This window comes from Stegostoma tigrinum, chromosome 1 (genome assembly GCF_030684315.1).
Source record: "Stegostoma tigrinum isolate sSteTig4 chromosome 1, sSteTig4.hap1, whole genome shotgun sequence".
Taxonomy (NCBI): domain Eukaryota; kingdom Metazoa; phylum Chordata; class Chondrichthyes; order Orectolobiformes; family Stegostomatidae; genus Stegostoma; species Stegostoma tigrinum.
This window is the reverse complement of record NC_081354.1, coordinates 83,813,276-83,829,817: the sequence shown is the minus strand read 5'-3', so window position 1 is coordinate 83,829,817 and position 16,542 is coordinate 83,813,276. Positions and strand designations below refer to the sequence as shown.

The 16,542-nt window shown below is 39.0% G+C and overlaps 1 protein-coding gene across 16 annotated transcripts in view; it reads left to right on the top strand.

The window, feature by feature from the left end:
- The window catches only part of lcorl (ligand dependent nuclear receptor corepressor-like), a 122,547-nt gene that overhangs the window by 88,711 nt on the left and 17,294 nt on the right, over nucleotides 1-16,542 (top strand). For 5 of the 16 annotated variants that reach the window (XM_048528226.2, XM_048528209.2, XM_059646844.1 and 2 more), the window contains one exon: nucleotides 3,481-3,543. The exons of 9 other annotated variants lie outside the window; for them this stretch is intronic. In XM_048528226.2, coding sequence (XP_048384183.1) covers nucleotides 3,539-3,543 — 5 coding nt within the window. In that variant the 5' untranslated portion in view covers nucleotides 3,481-3,538. The remainder of the gene's footprint in view (nucleotides 1-3,480; nucleotides 3,544-16,542) is intronic. 2 more of the 16 variants (XM_048528202.2, XM_048528287.2) reach the window with 1 other exon arrangement.

Sequence of the window (16,542 nt, the reverse complement as noted above, 5' to 3'; positions counted from 1 at the left end):
AGGCAGTATTTGCCTTTTGCATCCTTCTACCACACTGTTCTGTGGGAGGGGTAGGTGGTGGTGGTGGTAGAGCAGTCCAGCATTTGTGAATGATTATTCAATTGAGTCGGTTTTTCAGAAAAGTAGAAGAGGAAAGACATCTAAGCTTAAAAAATCTGCAAGACTTTCTGAAGTCTGCAGAACGGTAGATTGGTCAAGCAAGTGGACAAAAGTTTGATGTATTATAATGTGAGAAAAGTATGGGGTTAAGCATGTTAGCAGGAATAAAAGAGCTGTAAGTGGAGAAAAACTGCAGAAAGCTAAGGAACAGAGGTATTTTAGAATTGACACCTATGAATCTCAAAAAGCAAGCATCCAAGTTCAGCTGATAATGGGGAACACAAATGGAATGTTGATCTTTATTGCAAAAGGAACGGAGTATAAATTCGTGGCAGGGACATTTTGCTAAAACTGCACAGAGCACTAGTCAGATCACAGCTGGAATACAATGTACAGTTTTGAGCCCCTTACCTGAGGAAAAATATTCCAACATTGGAGGCAGCCCAGAGAATGTTCACTGGACTGATAGCAAGAATGAAGGAACTATCTTATGAGGAAAAGTTGTGTGGGCCTCTACTCACCGGAATTTAGAATGAGACATGACCCACTGAAGCAATATTCTTGGGGGCCTGAAAAGGGCAGGTGTAGAAAGGTTATTCCTCTTGTGGGAGAACCTAGGACAGAAGGCACAATCTCAGAATAAGGAGTTGTACATTGAATACGAAGATGGGGAAAGATTTCTTCTACAGGAGGTGAATCTGTGAAATTCTTTTCAGCGTAGGGCTGCTGAGGCTAGATTTTTAATCAGTAAGGGAATCAAGGCTCATATGGAAAGCCAGTAAAGTGGAGTTGAAGATTATTAGATCAGTCATGATGGCCAGAATGTCATCCTCCTTTGTTATAATTTATGGCTTTATAAAGTCTAATCCCAGTCAAGCTTATTGTTCAAAACATTGCTGATATGTTTTGAAATGTCATATGGGGATTTTTGATTAAATATGAGCTGGTTAACTTAATTGGAAAACCAAGCTGAATACAAGCACCAGGAAACACATTAAAGAAAATGATATGTATTTGTGAGAATCCATTAACAGGCAACTTAAAATCTTTGTTTTCATTTTTAAATGTAAATAGTGTGAAGGTGGAATTAGTTGTTGCATGTATTATGTACTTTTTATCTACCTTCATTGAAGAGCGGGATGTTGTAAATGTACTGGGGAGGCGATGGCCTAACGGTATTATCATTAGACTAATTAAGCCACAGACCCAGGTAAGGTTCTGGGGGCCAAAGTTTGAATGCAGTCACGGCAGATGGTGGAATTTAAATTCAGTAAGATTGAGTTTATTGATGACGTCGAAATTATTGATTGTCAGAAAAATCCATCTAATTCACTTAAATGAACTGGAAAATCTGACATCCATGCCCAATCTGGCCTACATGTGACTCCAGACTCGGCAACATGATAGAAATAAATACTGGCCTGGTCAGTGTTGTTTACATCCATTAATTTTTTTTCAAATTAGCCAGTTGGTCTGTTCAGTGGACAGCTGAGATTTGATGCAGAGTGATGGCAAGAGTATGGGTTTTCTCCCTTGCCCATGACCCTCAACTTAAACCCACTGCTAGTCATCTCTAATGTAGAGCACCCTCATGGTCCTCTGTGGCTGTGGCAACTTCAGTAATTGAGATCTGCAAGCTTATGCTCTGAGGGCATAACCTCCAATCCCACCATAACAGCTCATGGAATTTCATTTTAACTAATGAAAATAAATTTGGTTTAATGTTTAAAAATGACCTGAAAGCAAGCCATCGTTGTAAAAATCCACCTGGATTGCTAATGCTCTCAAAGAAGGAATATTTCCTGTAGGCTTATAGGTTTGGAGGTTCAACAAGGCTGTCATAATTTGGTTGACTCCTGACTGCTCTCCAAAATGTCCTAGTGATCGCTTCACTTGTAACAGTTAGGAACAGGCAACAAAAGTCTCAGTGCTGGCCTAGTCCCATGTAAGAATGCTCAAAAAGGCAAATTTTATTTGACTAAGCTGATTAAGCTATTTGAGTTGACTTGCACGTGGACCTTCAAATGTCATCTGATAAAATACTGTATTTTAGACTTGTTTAAAGCCCTTGGCATTAAAGTGGCAGGAATTGCATGATTACGAAAATGGAGAGAGGCAGAAGTCAGAAGACCAGCTTTTTGTTATACTTTGACTAGGCGTTGTTAGTATTTGGACCAGTGGCTTTTGCCGGTATACGTCTAGGACTAGAGTATACAGAGTTTTCTTTTTCATCTTCATGGCTTCAAAGTTTGCAGATGCAAATGGAAACAGGTGGATATTAATACATGGGGAATTATGAAGTGGTTCATTTTGGTTAGAGGAATGCAGAAATGCAATATAAACCTGAATAGTACAATTTTAAATGAGTGTAAGTGGAGATCTGGAAGCATATATACATATGTCCTTGAAGGTGCCAAGATAAGTTGAGAAAGCAGGAAGTGAGTATGTGGTTCTTAACATTGCAATTTAGGCATAAAAGTTGGGGGAAGAAAACAACAGCAATGTTTGTTTATTAAGCTGGTTAGACACAGCTGGAGTATTATGCCCCTCTTTGGCAATGACACTTTTTTAAAAAAAGAAATCGCTAAAGTTGAACTCCACAAGGGGCTTAAATTACATGGAGAAACTGGAGATTTCAGAGCATAGAAGATCGTTGGGAAATTGAATAGTGATGTTTAGAATCATGGAAGATTTTTGACAACAAATGAGAAACTGATGTTATGGCTGAAAGTTGACAAGCAGAGGGCTCCAATTTAAAATAAGTAGGTATAGAATGAGAAACAGCGTGAGAATAAAATAAAATTTGTGATTACTTTAAAATGTATATTTTTTGCAGCTGAAAAGATGATTAACAGATTCAGCGATCTTAAAAAACAGACCTACCCACTGAGTCTATACTTTCCCCATAATATTGTAATTCCTATCCTTTGAGTATTTTTCAATGGACCAGCAAAGCTATAATGTTCCTGATCTGTCATTCTGTGATATCATTCCATACATTTATAAATGTATTTAAGTCAGGTCTGATATCTAACTTGTGCTGATTTTTTTGTTTTGATCAGTTATTTTTGGGGACTTGGTTAGTCTTTTTTGGTCTAAATGTAACCAAATTATATAATTTCAACTGTAAACTCTGGATTTCTCTAGAACAATGCATAGTAATTAGGTTTCTGAAGTATTTAAGTGAATAACTGACAGTATACAGACTCAAGCTTCTGATCAAGAAACCGTCATTTAGCATGAGATTGAGTAGTAAAACAAACAACTTTTGGCATTCACCTCTGTTCCTGACATTCTTCTCTTCTCCCCGTTCTCTTTCTTACTCTTTCCTTGACGTTCCCTTCCCTTTTCCCAAATCCTGCACTGTTTCATTGCTTTCAGCAGCGTGGTGGCAAGGGAATTGCTGAGAAGATGCATCCCTGATTAGGAGGCAGCCACTATGCGGTAAGATTTAAAGATAGATTTGCTTTTGGATGCAATTTTATATTGATTTGGACAGGAGAATTTTTGCATGCATACACAAGGTTTAATTAACTTTACAATGTTCTAATCATGTAGAATCATTGTGTACTTTATACGTGCCAGAGGTAATGCAACATTGTGTAATATTTTCTCGGTTCCATTTGTACTGTTTTTGTGCTAATAAAATTGTATTGTGCTAGTTTGCAGAATTGAGTTCTTGATATCAATATGCATGAAAAATTTAAATGCTGTGAATACAGAATAAAGAATAATAGTGGGTTGGGGTGTGGAAGATACTGATTCAAACAATTTGGTGCTTAAAAACTGGAAAAGGATGACAACTGGTGATTTGCCAAGGTCATTTCAGCGAGATACTAAAAAAACATTAGACCAAAAACAACTGGGAAATAAATAAGTACTGATTTGTTTTTAAAGTTGATGTCTGCAGGAAGAATAGCAAGAGGAAAAAAATATAAAACTTGTTGAAACCTCAGCTTAATCAGACAATATAGTAAGCTAAAGACATGGAGGGAATAGAATGAGGAATCGAGGCAGCAGTCCAAATTCCATCTGTAGACTAAACAGTCACCAAATCTGCAATTGGTTACTGCAGATGAACAGTAAAACGAGTTTACTGGGTTGGAGATGCTGCAATGGTTCACGTAGAAGAAGGATTTTGCTGTCAAACATGGCATTGTCGAATGTGGTGAGTGGCAGTTAATGCTACGTGGGAAAAGTGTCAGAGGCAGGGCACTGCTAGTAAGGTGGTAGAAGATTGAAAATTATTATCCAAATGTGAATGACCTAAATAAGTCACGGTAAGCTACGTGGATCTTTGAATCCCTAGAGTCTGGGAGGATGAAAGATGAGCTCAAAGGTGACATGAAAAAGGGGTATAATTGTGTTCAGTTCTGGTCACCTCCATATAGGAAGGATATGGAAACTTTAGGGAGGATGCAAAGGAGATTTACCAGGATGCTGCCTGAACTGGAGGGCAGGTCTTATGAGGAAAGGTTGAGGGAACTCTAGCTTTTCTCAGTGGAACGAAGAAGGATGAGCGGTGACTTGTTGGAGGTGTACAAGATGATGAGAGGCATTGAGTGGATAGCCAAAGAATTTTTCCCATGGCAGAATTGGTTATCATGAGGGTGGATAATTTTAAGGTAATTGGAGGAAGGTATAGGGGTGATCTTGAAAGTTTTTTTGAGTGGAATGCACTGCCGGTGGTGGTGGTAGAGTCAGATACATTAGGGATATTTAGGCGATTCTTGGATAAGCACATGGATGATAGTAAAATGAAGGGTATGCAGGTTAGTTTGATTTTAGAGTAGGGTAATAGGTCGGCACAACGTCATGGGCTGAAGGGCCTGTACTGTACTTTTAAGCTGTTAAGATCATAAAGCACAACAAAGCTGACCAAAAGCGTAAAGAGGTGAGAGCAAAGGCCTGAGTTGAATTTTTAAGGATTGGGAGCCTGACTAGAATTGTAAGTGTATTCCACAGACACCTTTTATCTGGTTTTAGTGTGCATTTGATAAGTTTCTCCAGATGGAACAGTTTTTACAAACTGAAAGCAAAATACTGCAGGAACTGGAGGTCTGAAACAAGCGCACGCAGCTGGGGAAACTCAGCTTGCTGCATTTGTGTAGAGAAACAGTTGACATTTCAAGTGCAAATTGAATGAAAGGCGTTGGAAAATACTTTTGGTATGGTTGACGGAGGGAAAGAGGAATGCATGTGGGTAGAAGACTAGTGCACCAGACAAGTAGTTTGCTAATTGGGGGTAATGAGAAGTAGATATCTAAAATGGGTGTAATTTAAACATGGAAGGTTAAATGAAAATCATTTGAAAGAGCTGGAGATTGTTGAGCAAATGATATCTGATGTATAGATGTAAAGTGAAAAATAGAGTAGTTGCAGAGGAGAAATTGGTAAGCTGTTTAAGTTTTTTAGGTGGTTGCTGTGTAGAATGGGATCTGTAAGATCAGGGAGGAACTTCCTGAAAGAAATGGGTTTGTTGCAAAGATAATAAAACGTGAGGCTGGATGAACGCAGCAGGCCAAGCAGCATCTCAGGAGCACAAAAGCTGACATTTCAGGCCTAGACCCTCCTGAAACGTCAGCTTTTGTGCTCCTGAGATGCTGCTTGGCCTGCTGTGTTCATCCAGCCTCACATTTTATTATCTTGGGATTCTCCAGCATCTGCAGTTCCCATTATCTTTGTTGCAAAGATGTCTGGTTTAGTGTTGGGAGTCATGATTGTGGGAGAAAGTATTTGAAGTAATGGCACAGTTGGGAGGTCTGTTAGCTGCAAATGATGTAACCTTTGTTGGCAAATTGATACTGGGATTAAGTGAGCTATAAATCCGTAGGATATTGGGAAAGAAGTCAAATTAACTAATATAGAAATGATTTTCAGTTGAAAATTGTGGAAGCCGAGAATTCAGGGGAGGAGGCCCAGGCAAGTTGAAATGATGATGTGATGCAAGGAAGGAAGCTGCCTGATCAAAGTGAAAGAAGTCCGGCCAAGGTTTTTCAAGAATTATTCTCCATTTTGAGTTTAGGATCTATTGATGTAGACATGATTAACACTTGCTGATAAAAGAGCCATGACTGCACGTTTCTGGACAGGGTAAGATTAGGGGGCAGAAATTTGTTTTTATTAGTTTTGATTGAGGATTTCATACAGGATACCAAAATGGATTTTTTTATTGTCAATGGAGGATGGGCAGTACAGATTGGTGAGTTAACAAGCAACTTGCTGGGAACTTGCCTAGAGTGCTATGTGGTGGATAATATGAAATAGAATTAGTGATTAGCATGAAAGACCTACATAAATCTAGAATGGATGAAACTCAATAGAATGCTTTGCAGTCCAAGATTAAAGCTGATATGACTGAAAATCAATTACTAGTAAATACATTGACCTAGTATTTACTTCATGTTTTTGGTGAAATATATCTGAAGTCTGCATGTAAATATCCTGCATGCCTTAAAAGTAATAGATGGGAAAACACTGTGTATTTGTGTAAAATGCATCTAACTGAACTTACCTAATTCTCAATGCTTTACATATTCATTTAATCAAATATCTGTCCACAAAACTAGGTTTATTCCCGCCTCTTAAAAATGAGTGTTCCCTTTTTGGTGTGTCTCAATTCTGTGACTAGAACTTTGTTTGATGCTGTGCCTAAAGCCTTTTATTCTGACATTTTTTGTACCACATTGAGCAGTTTCTAAGCATTGCATTCAGTTGAGAGCTCTGAATACATTTTATGGCATATTATTAAAAATTAAAGCTCCCTTGATTATAGGTTATTAAATGTCTGATAGCTTAACGAGAACACACTCCTTTCTTCAAATTTATGAATGTGTGCCTTCCTTGCTTTCGTTGCTTCTACTGATTTACACCCAATTAAGTTTTTCTAATGACAGACAGGCCGGGTTGGTGTAACCGGACATCAGTATGGATGCTGTATTTCCAGATCAATAACCTCTGATTTCTACCTTAGGAGATGATGATAAAGGCGAGAAGTCACTTGTATGAGTGACTTATAGTTCCCAGACTGCAATAATAGGATAGAGTATGAGGGAAGAAATAGCAGGAACCTGTCAAAAAGGTACAGTGATTAATATGGAGAATTTTTGTATGCGCTTAGACTGGAAAATCAAATGGGGAAAAGCAGTCTAACTGCTTTTGTAATAGTTTTTAATGGTTATGGGATAACTTCTTAAAACAATACCATCTGGGGCCAACCAAAGGGACAAACTACACTGGACTTGGTATCATGCAGTGATGGAATTGATTAATGTCGTGTAGTGAGTGTACGCTAGGTAGTATCAGTCACTGCATAATTATACAATGCATTCAGTTTGAGGGAGAGAAGAAACTGTTCAAAGTCTCATTTTAGTTTAAAATAATGGCATGAAAGCTGGTAGGGCTGAAGCAAATGACAGATTTAAGGAATAGGTCAATAGTAATGCAGTAGTAGACATTTAAACGGAAATTTCTAAATAAATAGAATAGCTGAATTTCTAAAAGAAATTCCATCCATGGATAACTTTTTTAAAAGGTTAGATAGTAATAGTGACAGTATTGAAGGAAAAAAATTAATTGCGCAAAGATGGGTGACTGGTCTGAAGATTAGACAGAATATTATCTTTTTAAAATGTGAAAAATAGCCAAAATATTATTAGAGAGTGGAAAATATAATGCTAGCTAGAAATATTAAGAACAGATAGCAGGAGTTTTTAAACTCAGTGTTGGTCCTATAGAAAGTGAGTCTGGGGAATGCTTAATGCTTAAATGGTGATGGCACAGTAGTATATTGTCTTCAAGTTTCCAACCAACTTAGTTCTTCGAAGATCTAATGTGCTGTGGATGAATGAGAACTGATAGATGTATTGCATTTAGATTTCCTGAACCTTATCATAAGGTGCCCTGGCAAAGATTATTTTGGAAAACTAAAACTCATGCTGTAGGAGGGTAATGTATTGGCACAGACAAAGGATTGGCTAGCTACCAGGAAGCAGTAAGCAGAAGTCATTTTCTGGGTGGCAAAATATATAATGTTCCACAGATCTCTGCTGGAGCCTCAACTTTTTATAATTTCATATAAATGACTTGGTTTAGGGAACTCAGGATATCGTTTTAAAGCGCAGATAGGTAAGAAGTTGTGAAGAGGACAAAAGGTTATATATAGGTTTTTTGAGTGGGCAAAGATGTGGTAAATATAATAGTGAAGTCCATTTTGGCAGGCTGAATTTAAAAAAAAATCTAACTAGTGAGTTTGCAGAACTTGGAAATGCAATTAGATGAATCACAAAAAGTTAGCATTCGGGTATAGTAAATAATTAGGAAAGCTAATTGTGTTACTGTTTCCTGACGGGCATTGAATAGGAGCATAAGGAGATACTGTATCATTTATGCAAGGCATCAGTGAGACCAGTCTGAGGTAAAATATTGGACTCTTTATTTAAGGAAAGCTGTACGTGCCTTCGAAGTCTATCAAACGAGGTTTATGAGACTAATACCTGGAATGTGTAGGTTGTTTCTGAGAAACGGTTAGACAGGCTAGGCATGTATCTGCCATTGTTTCAAAAAGTGAAAGATTGATTAATCAAGACATACAAGAGGGTGTGGAAATGCTATTTCTTCCTGGGGGAAATTGAAGAACTAGGATTCAGCATTTTTAAAAATAAGTGTTTGGCCTTTTGAGACCCAGGAAGAATTTTTTTTTGAGCACCATGCCTTTAGAACTCTTCCTCAAGTGGGTTAAATCAGAGGCTTTACTTTTTTTAAATTGGAGAGGTAGGTAGATTTTTGATATGCATATGGTTGAAAGGCCATCAGCAACGGACAGCGCTGTGGAACGATCCAATCAGTTGTGAACAGGCTTAAGGCAATAACAAATGGATGCAGGGGTCGACCAGTCAGCTCCTAGAGTCTGTGCTGCCATTTGACAATATCATAATTGATCTGCCCAAGGCCTCAAGTAGTCTTATATACCAGCTTAGCTCAGCTGTCATTGTTATATTTCAAAAATCTGTCTTGCATCAATACTATGATGTATGGTCCTCAACTCTGTAGTGGAGAATTCTAGACATTCATTATCCCCTGGGAGAAGAAATTCCTTTGCATCTCGGTAACTAAATAAGGGAACATTGATTTAATACTATGTCCTCCAGTTCAAAACTCCCCCACTAGTGGAAGCATCTTTTCAATAGCTATTCTGTCAAGTACCTTCAGAATCTTGTATGTTACACAAAGGTCATCCTATATTCTTCTGAGCTATAATGAATAAAGGCCTGGCCCATTTAGTTGCTCTTGAAAAGCCAACCCCTTCATCTCACGAATTAGCTTAGTGAATTTCTGCTGAATGACCTCCAATTCTAGTCTTTGTACTTGGTGGGGGGGGGGGGGGGGGGTGGGAATTACATGGACGAAAACTGTACAGAATATGCCTGGTGTCGCCTCACCAGCACACTGCATTGTAACAGGTTTGACTGTTATTAAAGTACAACCCCTGAGCAATGAAGGCCAAAATTCCATTTACTTTAATTACTTCCTAAACCTGAATGCTAATTTAAGTGTTTCATGCATAAAACACACAATCCTTCTGTGCTGCATTTTTGAAGAGACGCTTACAATTTAAATAGTGGTCTGCCTTTTGATTTTTCCTACCAAGGTTCATGACATGTCACATGCCTACATTAAACTGTTCAGTTAATGCACACTGTCTCAATTTACCTATATCCCCTTGCAGATTCCTGATGTTCTCATTACATGTTCTCCCACTTATTTTTGTATTGTCAGTAAATTTGGATGTTTTACACTGTCCCTCCTCCAATTCATTCATACAGAAAGTAAATGATCGAGGCAGTAGGTCAGACCCTTGGGGTATTCCACTAGTTAGCTTTCCAACCTGAAAAAAATCATTTAATTCCAATTCTGTTTTCAGTGTGTTAAACACTCCTTTAATCCACGATAATCTGATACCATGAGCTGCTGTCTTCTGCAGTAAGCTTTTTATGTGGCACTTAATTGAATGCCTTCAGCTATCCAAATACACTACCGTTTCAGTTTCCTTTGATCACCTCTGCATGTTGTGTTCTCAAAGAACTCTAGCAAATTGGTCAAAACATGATTTCCTTTCTCAAAAACCATATTGTCTGTATGATTGCATTAAGCTTATTTAAATATCTTGCCATTTCTTTCCTAATAATGAAGTCTAGTATTTTCTCTGGGACCTTCACTAGAGAGTTCATATGTAGGAAGCAGTTCAAGCCCACAGCTACGAAATGAAGAGGCCTGCCACTTCAAATGTGACTAGCGTGGTAGAGTAGTGGTAACAAATCAGTACAAACAAAATAAAAGAATGCATGAATAGTGGAAGTCATGTGTGTTTTTATTTTTAGTGGGAGGGTATGGTCTAACAACTAACCTTGCTGCTTTCCAGATTCAATAATTGGCTTCAGATGCATCATCACAGGCTGTCTGTGGAGCAAGAATGGTGTCAATAGACAGTAGGTGCTGGAGTAGGCCCTTCGAGCCAGCACCACCATTCATTATGATCATGGCTGATCATCCATAATCAGTACCCTGTTCCTGCCTTATCTCCCTAACCCTTGATTCCTCTATCTTTAAGAGCTCTATCTATCTCTTTCTTAAAAGTATCCAGAGAGTTGGCATCCACTGCCTTCTGGGGCAGAGCATTCCATATATCCATTATTCTCTGGGTGAAGAAGTTTTTCCTCAACTCTGTTCTAAAAAGCCTCCCCCTTATTTTTAAACTGTGTCCTCTGGTTCTGGACTCACCCATCAGCGGAAACCTGCTTCCTGCCTCCAGAGTGTCCAATCCCTTAATAATCTTATACGCCTCAATCAGATCCCCTCTCATCCTTCTAAACTCGTGTATACAAGCCCAGTTGCTCCAATATTTCAACATATAGTCCTGCCATTCTGGGAATTGATCTCGTAAAGACCTCATGAAAAAGTACACTTGCAATATGCTAAGTCCTTTTAACCCTTGTTGAAAGCACTACTTTTAATTTACCTCCAGATGTGAGCAAATCATTAGTCATTGTGTCACAAGGAGGCCTTGGGCCCATCTGTGCTGATTCTTCATGGAATTTGCTATTCTATCACATTCTTCAGTTCTAGAACTATACCCCTGCAAGTTTATTTCCTTCAAGTACTCATTTGGTTGCCTTTTGAAATTCTTGTCTCAGCTTTCTCTGCCCTGTTGCCTGCCCTCTTTCTTTTGCCTGAGATAACAAGGTGTAGAGCTGGATGAACACAGCAGGCCAAGCAGCATTAGAACAGCCACAAGGCTAATATTTCGGGCCTAGACCCTGATCCAGCACCTGCAGCTCCCATTGTCTTTGACCCAGCACCTGCAGCTCCCACTGTCTTGCCTGTCTGCATCGTTTGTATAAACTTTAAATTTGTGTCTCTCAATCCTTGTGCTGTGATCTATTGGGAACAGTCTTTTCCTTAACTGCCTTTCCCACAAAAATCCCCTCAACGTGTTGTATTTGACCTTAAATAATACAATTCCCCTCACATGAAATGTATACACCCTGTTCTTACTATTTCACCGTTTTGGAATCCTTTATAATCCACGAGACCTGACTTCGCTACTCAATGAGTTGGCCCTTTTGAGATGAGGGGGCTGTCTAATGATGCAAGGTTAAGTAAATTTGTTCACTTCTCTCAAGTTCAGAAGAATGTTCCCTCTTTCCAGCGTTGCATGTTCTCTAATCAGTATTGCCACCTCACACCTTTTGTTTTCCTTCATTATCTTTACTGAGCACTCTATGCACTTCTGTACTGGGTCCACTCCTCACCATATTTAACTCCCAGTTCTGTTGTTGCCACTTGATGCTACTTTTCATAATTTATCACCCTTTATTCATTACATTTTGTGCACTTTCATGTATGTGGTGTTTTACTGCCTTTGTATTCCTTGCAGTGATTCTTAAACCATCTTTGTTCTATACCAATTTAATTTAATCCCTCCACAAGTGAGTTAGTGAACCTTCTGGCACGGACAGTGGTCTCATTACATTTTTTAGTTTGAACCCTGTAAAAAGAATGAAGCTAGCCAGACCACCTGTCATTTGAGTAAGGCACCAGAGCAACACTGACAAACACAGCCTTATCAAGCCTGCAGATTCTTCCTCCATAACATCTAAGGGCTAGTGACAAAATTGAGTATGGCCTCGGACTAGTCAATCAACAGTCTGATGTAATCAAACTCGAATCATACTGTATATGTAATGTTCCAGATGACAACATTATTTCTGGATGTGTTCAGTTCTGTCCCATTGGAATGACAGACTGAGTAGAGGTGGCAGCCAAGTTGGGAAGAATGTCTAAGGCCGAGTACTAGCAAGGAAACTTGTTAATTACCATGTACTCCCCTGCCTTGACTAATAATCTGTTCTCTTCCATACTGAGAAACATTTGAAGTAAGCGCTGAGGATTGCATGGCAGTTGAGGTGGGGGACTTCAATATACATCATGACAATGGCTGAGCCATGCCACTACGAACTGAATTAGCACCTTAAAGAGCTAGGCTGGATCTGTAGCAGGTTGACTGAAGACAGACAGCATACTTGTCATCTTCCTCACTAATCTGCAAGAGCACCTGCCTGTGACTGTATCAGTGAGTTCCCACTACTGTTCTTGTGGAGTGGAAGTTCTCTGTTTGCATTGAAAATACCCTCTAGTGTGTTGTGTGCCGCATCTCGGCCTGCTAAAGGAGATAAACTGTGAACACGTCTAGCAACTCGAGACTGAATATCCATGAAGCATGTGGGGCATTAGTGGCCAAAATTGCATGATCTCCAACTTTGTGGTCCAGCGTAGCCCTACTCTGCTATTACCATCAATCCAGGGATTAAACTTAAGTCAGTGAAGAGTGCAGACAGGCATAACTAAAAGTGAGACATTATTATAAAGCTGCAAATCAGGGCTACATCATGCCAAAAAGCAAAAAAAGTAAGTGATGGACACAGTTGAGCAGTTTCACAACCAACAAATCAATCCTGCTGTGTCCAATTGTGAATAGTAGTAAATAATTGAACAACAGACTGTGATCTCGGTACATCAGTGCCAAAGACGGGCAAAGTATTTGTATCAGTCTTCAGTCAGAAGTGACCTCCAGAGGTCCTGTGTATCACAGATGTCAGTCTTCAGCCAATTCAATTTACTCCATGATATCAGGGCATTGTATGGTGCAAAGTATAGTGAGTTTTGAGAAGACTTGTAGCTCAGGTTGAGGTTCTGGATGTGAGTTTGCTCGCTGAGCTGGAAGGTTAGTTTTCAGACATTTTGTCATCATTCTAGGTAACATCATCAGTGAGCCTCCGACGAAGCGCTGGTGTTATGTCCCGCTTTCTGTTTATCTGGTTAGGTTTCCTTGGGTCGGTGATGTCATTTCCTGTTCTTTTGCTCAGGGGATGGTAGGTTGATTTGGAGCCAATGTGTTTGTTGATGGCGTTCCGGTTGGAATGCCATGCTTCTAGGAATTCTTGTGCGTGTCTCTGTTTGGCTTTGTCCTAGGATGGATGTGTTGTCCCAATCAAAGTGGTGTCCTTCCTCATCTGTGCGTAAGGATACGAGTCATAGTGGGTCATGTCGTTTTGTGGCTAGTTGGTGTTCATGTATTCTGGTGGCTAGCTTTCTGACTGTTTGTCCAATGTAGTGTTTGTCACCGTTCTTGCAAGGTATTTTGTAGATGACGTTCATTTTGTTTGTTGCCTGTATAGGGTCTTTTAAGTTCATTAGCTGCTGTTTTAGTTTGTTGGTGAGTTTGTGGGCTACCCTGATGCCAAGAGGTCCGAGTAGTCTGGCAGTCATTTCGGAAATGTCTTTGATGTAGGGGAGAGTGGTTATAGTTTCTGAGCCCGTTTTGTCTGTTTGGGTTTATTGCTGAGGAATCTGCGGACTGTGTTCGTAGGGTACCCATTCTTTTTGAATACGCTGCTAAGTATAGTCCCTGGCACAACATTCTGGAAATAGTCCTGGAGTATTAGTAAAGTGCTGGAGAATGTCGTCAACAGTGCTATCAAGCAGCACTTATCACAGATGGTTAGTTTGGGTTCCTGACCTCATTACAGCCTTGAATCAAACATGGACAAAAGTGCTGGACTTCAGAGGTATATGTGGGTGCGATGGGCCTTAGCATTGAGGCTATATTTGACTGGTTGTGGTCATTGAAACACAGACAGTTTCAACGACCTTCTCTTCATAAAATCAGAAGTAAAGATGTTGATTGCTAACTATTGCACATTCACAACTTTAAAAAGTGCAGCAGTCCACATCTAAATGTAATAAGACCCGGACAGTGTCCGGCTTTGGGTTGACCAACAACATGAAGCGCAGAAGTACCAGGCAGTGATCATCTCCAATAAGAGTCCTTATCATCCATGACATTTGATGACATCACTGACATTGTACCTCCACTGTCAACATTTTGGGCGTTGCCATTGATGAGAAATTGAATTGAACTCTACATATAAGTACTGTGGCTACACAAACAAGTCAAAGAATCCTGCCGCGAGTAACTCATCTGACTTCTCCGATCATGTTACTTTGTTTTTAAGGCACCAGTCAGGCATGCAATAGAACCTTCCCCCTTGTTTCAACAAAGACAGTTCCAACAACACACTAACTTTGGCATCATTCAGAACAAACCAGCCGGCTTGATTGATTGCGGATGTGGTGCTATTCACTCCTTCCGCCACCAATGCATAGTAATAGCAAAATGCACCATCCTCAAGATGCACTACAAAACCCATGACGTTACCATCTAGAAAGAAGAGGGCAGCAGATTCATAGCAACAGCAACACCAATTGTAATCCTGACTTTGGAGATATATTTCATATTGAATAGCATAATGGAGAGAATTTGCATAGTAAGTTTTGGAAATGTGAGAGATGGGTATGTTTCAGTGACAAGGGTAACTTTTATATTGTTCCATTAATGCTTTTAGCAATTTGAAAATTCCAAGTAGTATTAGTAACTATCTCTTGAATGCTTAGTCACAGCAAGAATTAAACTAGCATTTTGCATTTAAAAATATGCTTCTCAAGGACAAAAAGTAACTTGAATATAGCCCGCTTACTGCAATTGGAATCTTCATAACCAAACGGGAAAAAATACAAGATGGATGGATAAGATTGAAATTTCAATTACAAGACAAGATGCCAATTGTATTGTAACCTTTGCAACAGAGAATTCTTGGGAGGAAGTAATCTCTGCTTTTCAGAATTTTCTGTATTATTTAATTGCATTAAAAAACACGATAAAACAGCAATAATTTTTACTGAGCCAAACAATGTATCTTCCAATTTTCCAGAACTGTACTAAAATAATTCTGAAAGTTGCTTGGATCAAGTGAATAAATGCCGCCCAAGTAGTGTTTCAGAATATTGAGAAACTGGTGTATTTCTGATCTAGACCTTCTTTGGGGCGTCCAATCATGTATTACAATCTCCAGAATAAAGTATGATTTTGTTTAGTGCAACTTGCCAAAAGGTGTGTCTCACTCTCTAGATCATTTTTCCCATTATTTTAATCCTGGTACTTGGCATGGTTTATTGGTTTCCTACAATAATTGTTTTTATCTGGCAATAATTCTGATTTATTGCCAATGAACTGACCGTGCAGGGCACATTTTTCCATTTGCGTGCAGATGGATTAAGCAACAATGTATCTATGAATGATTTAATGCCAGTATTTTTGTGTAAAGTATTAAAGATGTGATATTATGGAATTGGGTCATGCATTAGAATTGCAAAATACATAGCTTAGTCTTGTGTTATTTAATATTTTAAAAGGCAGATACTTCCATTGATCATCTCCTTCCCTGAAACTGCAAGGCTGCAAATTGAAAGTTCATCAGCTTTATTTACAATGAATGAGTTTCGTAGTTGGATACTCTTTTTTTTTTATTCACTGATGGGACATGGGCATTGCCATCTCCAGTTGCCCCTGCGCATGTGGTGGTGAGCTGCCACTTTGAACTGCTGTTGTCCATGTCCGCATAGCTTGGATCTAAATTAGGACTGCAAGTTAAATGTGAAGAAATAGAATTGAGAATACAAATGTCACTTTAATGGCTGGGTTAGAAGGCAACCTATATTCTTCGGTTGGTTAAAGTGAACTAGGGATCAAAACTGTAAGTTTATCTGGATCACTCTTTTTCTGCTGCATTGAAGCAGGATATATTTGTAAACTTGGAATGTTTTTAAAATTTATTTTCCAGCATATGGTTAGTTCAGTGTGATTTAATGCTATAGTTCTCATAAGAATTTTTATGCTGAATCCTTTAGAAGATAATCAGTTACTTGAATAGAATTTTTTTATTGACTGGTGGTAACTGCAACAATAATAGTGCGTTGATTTGGCCGACATCACAAACTGGTCATTAATCAGGCTGTATATGCATATTGTTGGTTGTTCTGAGATAT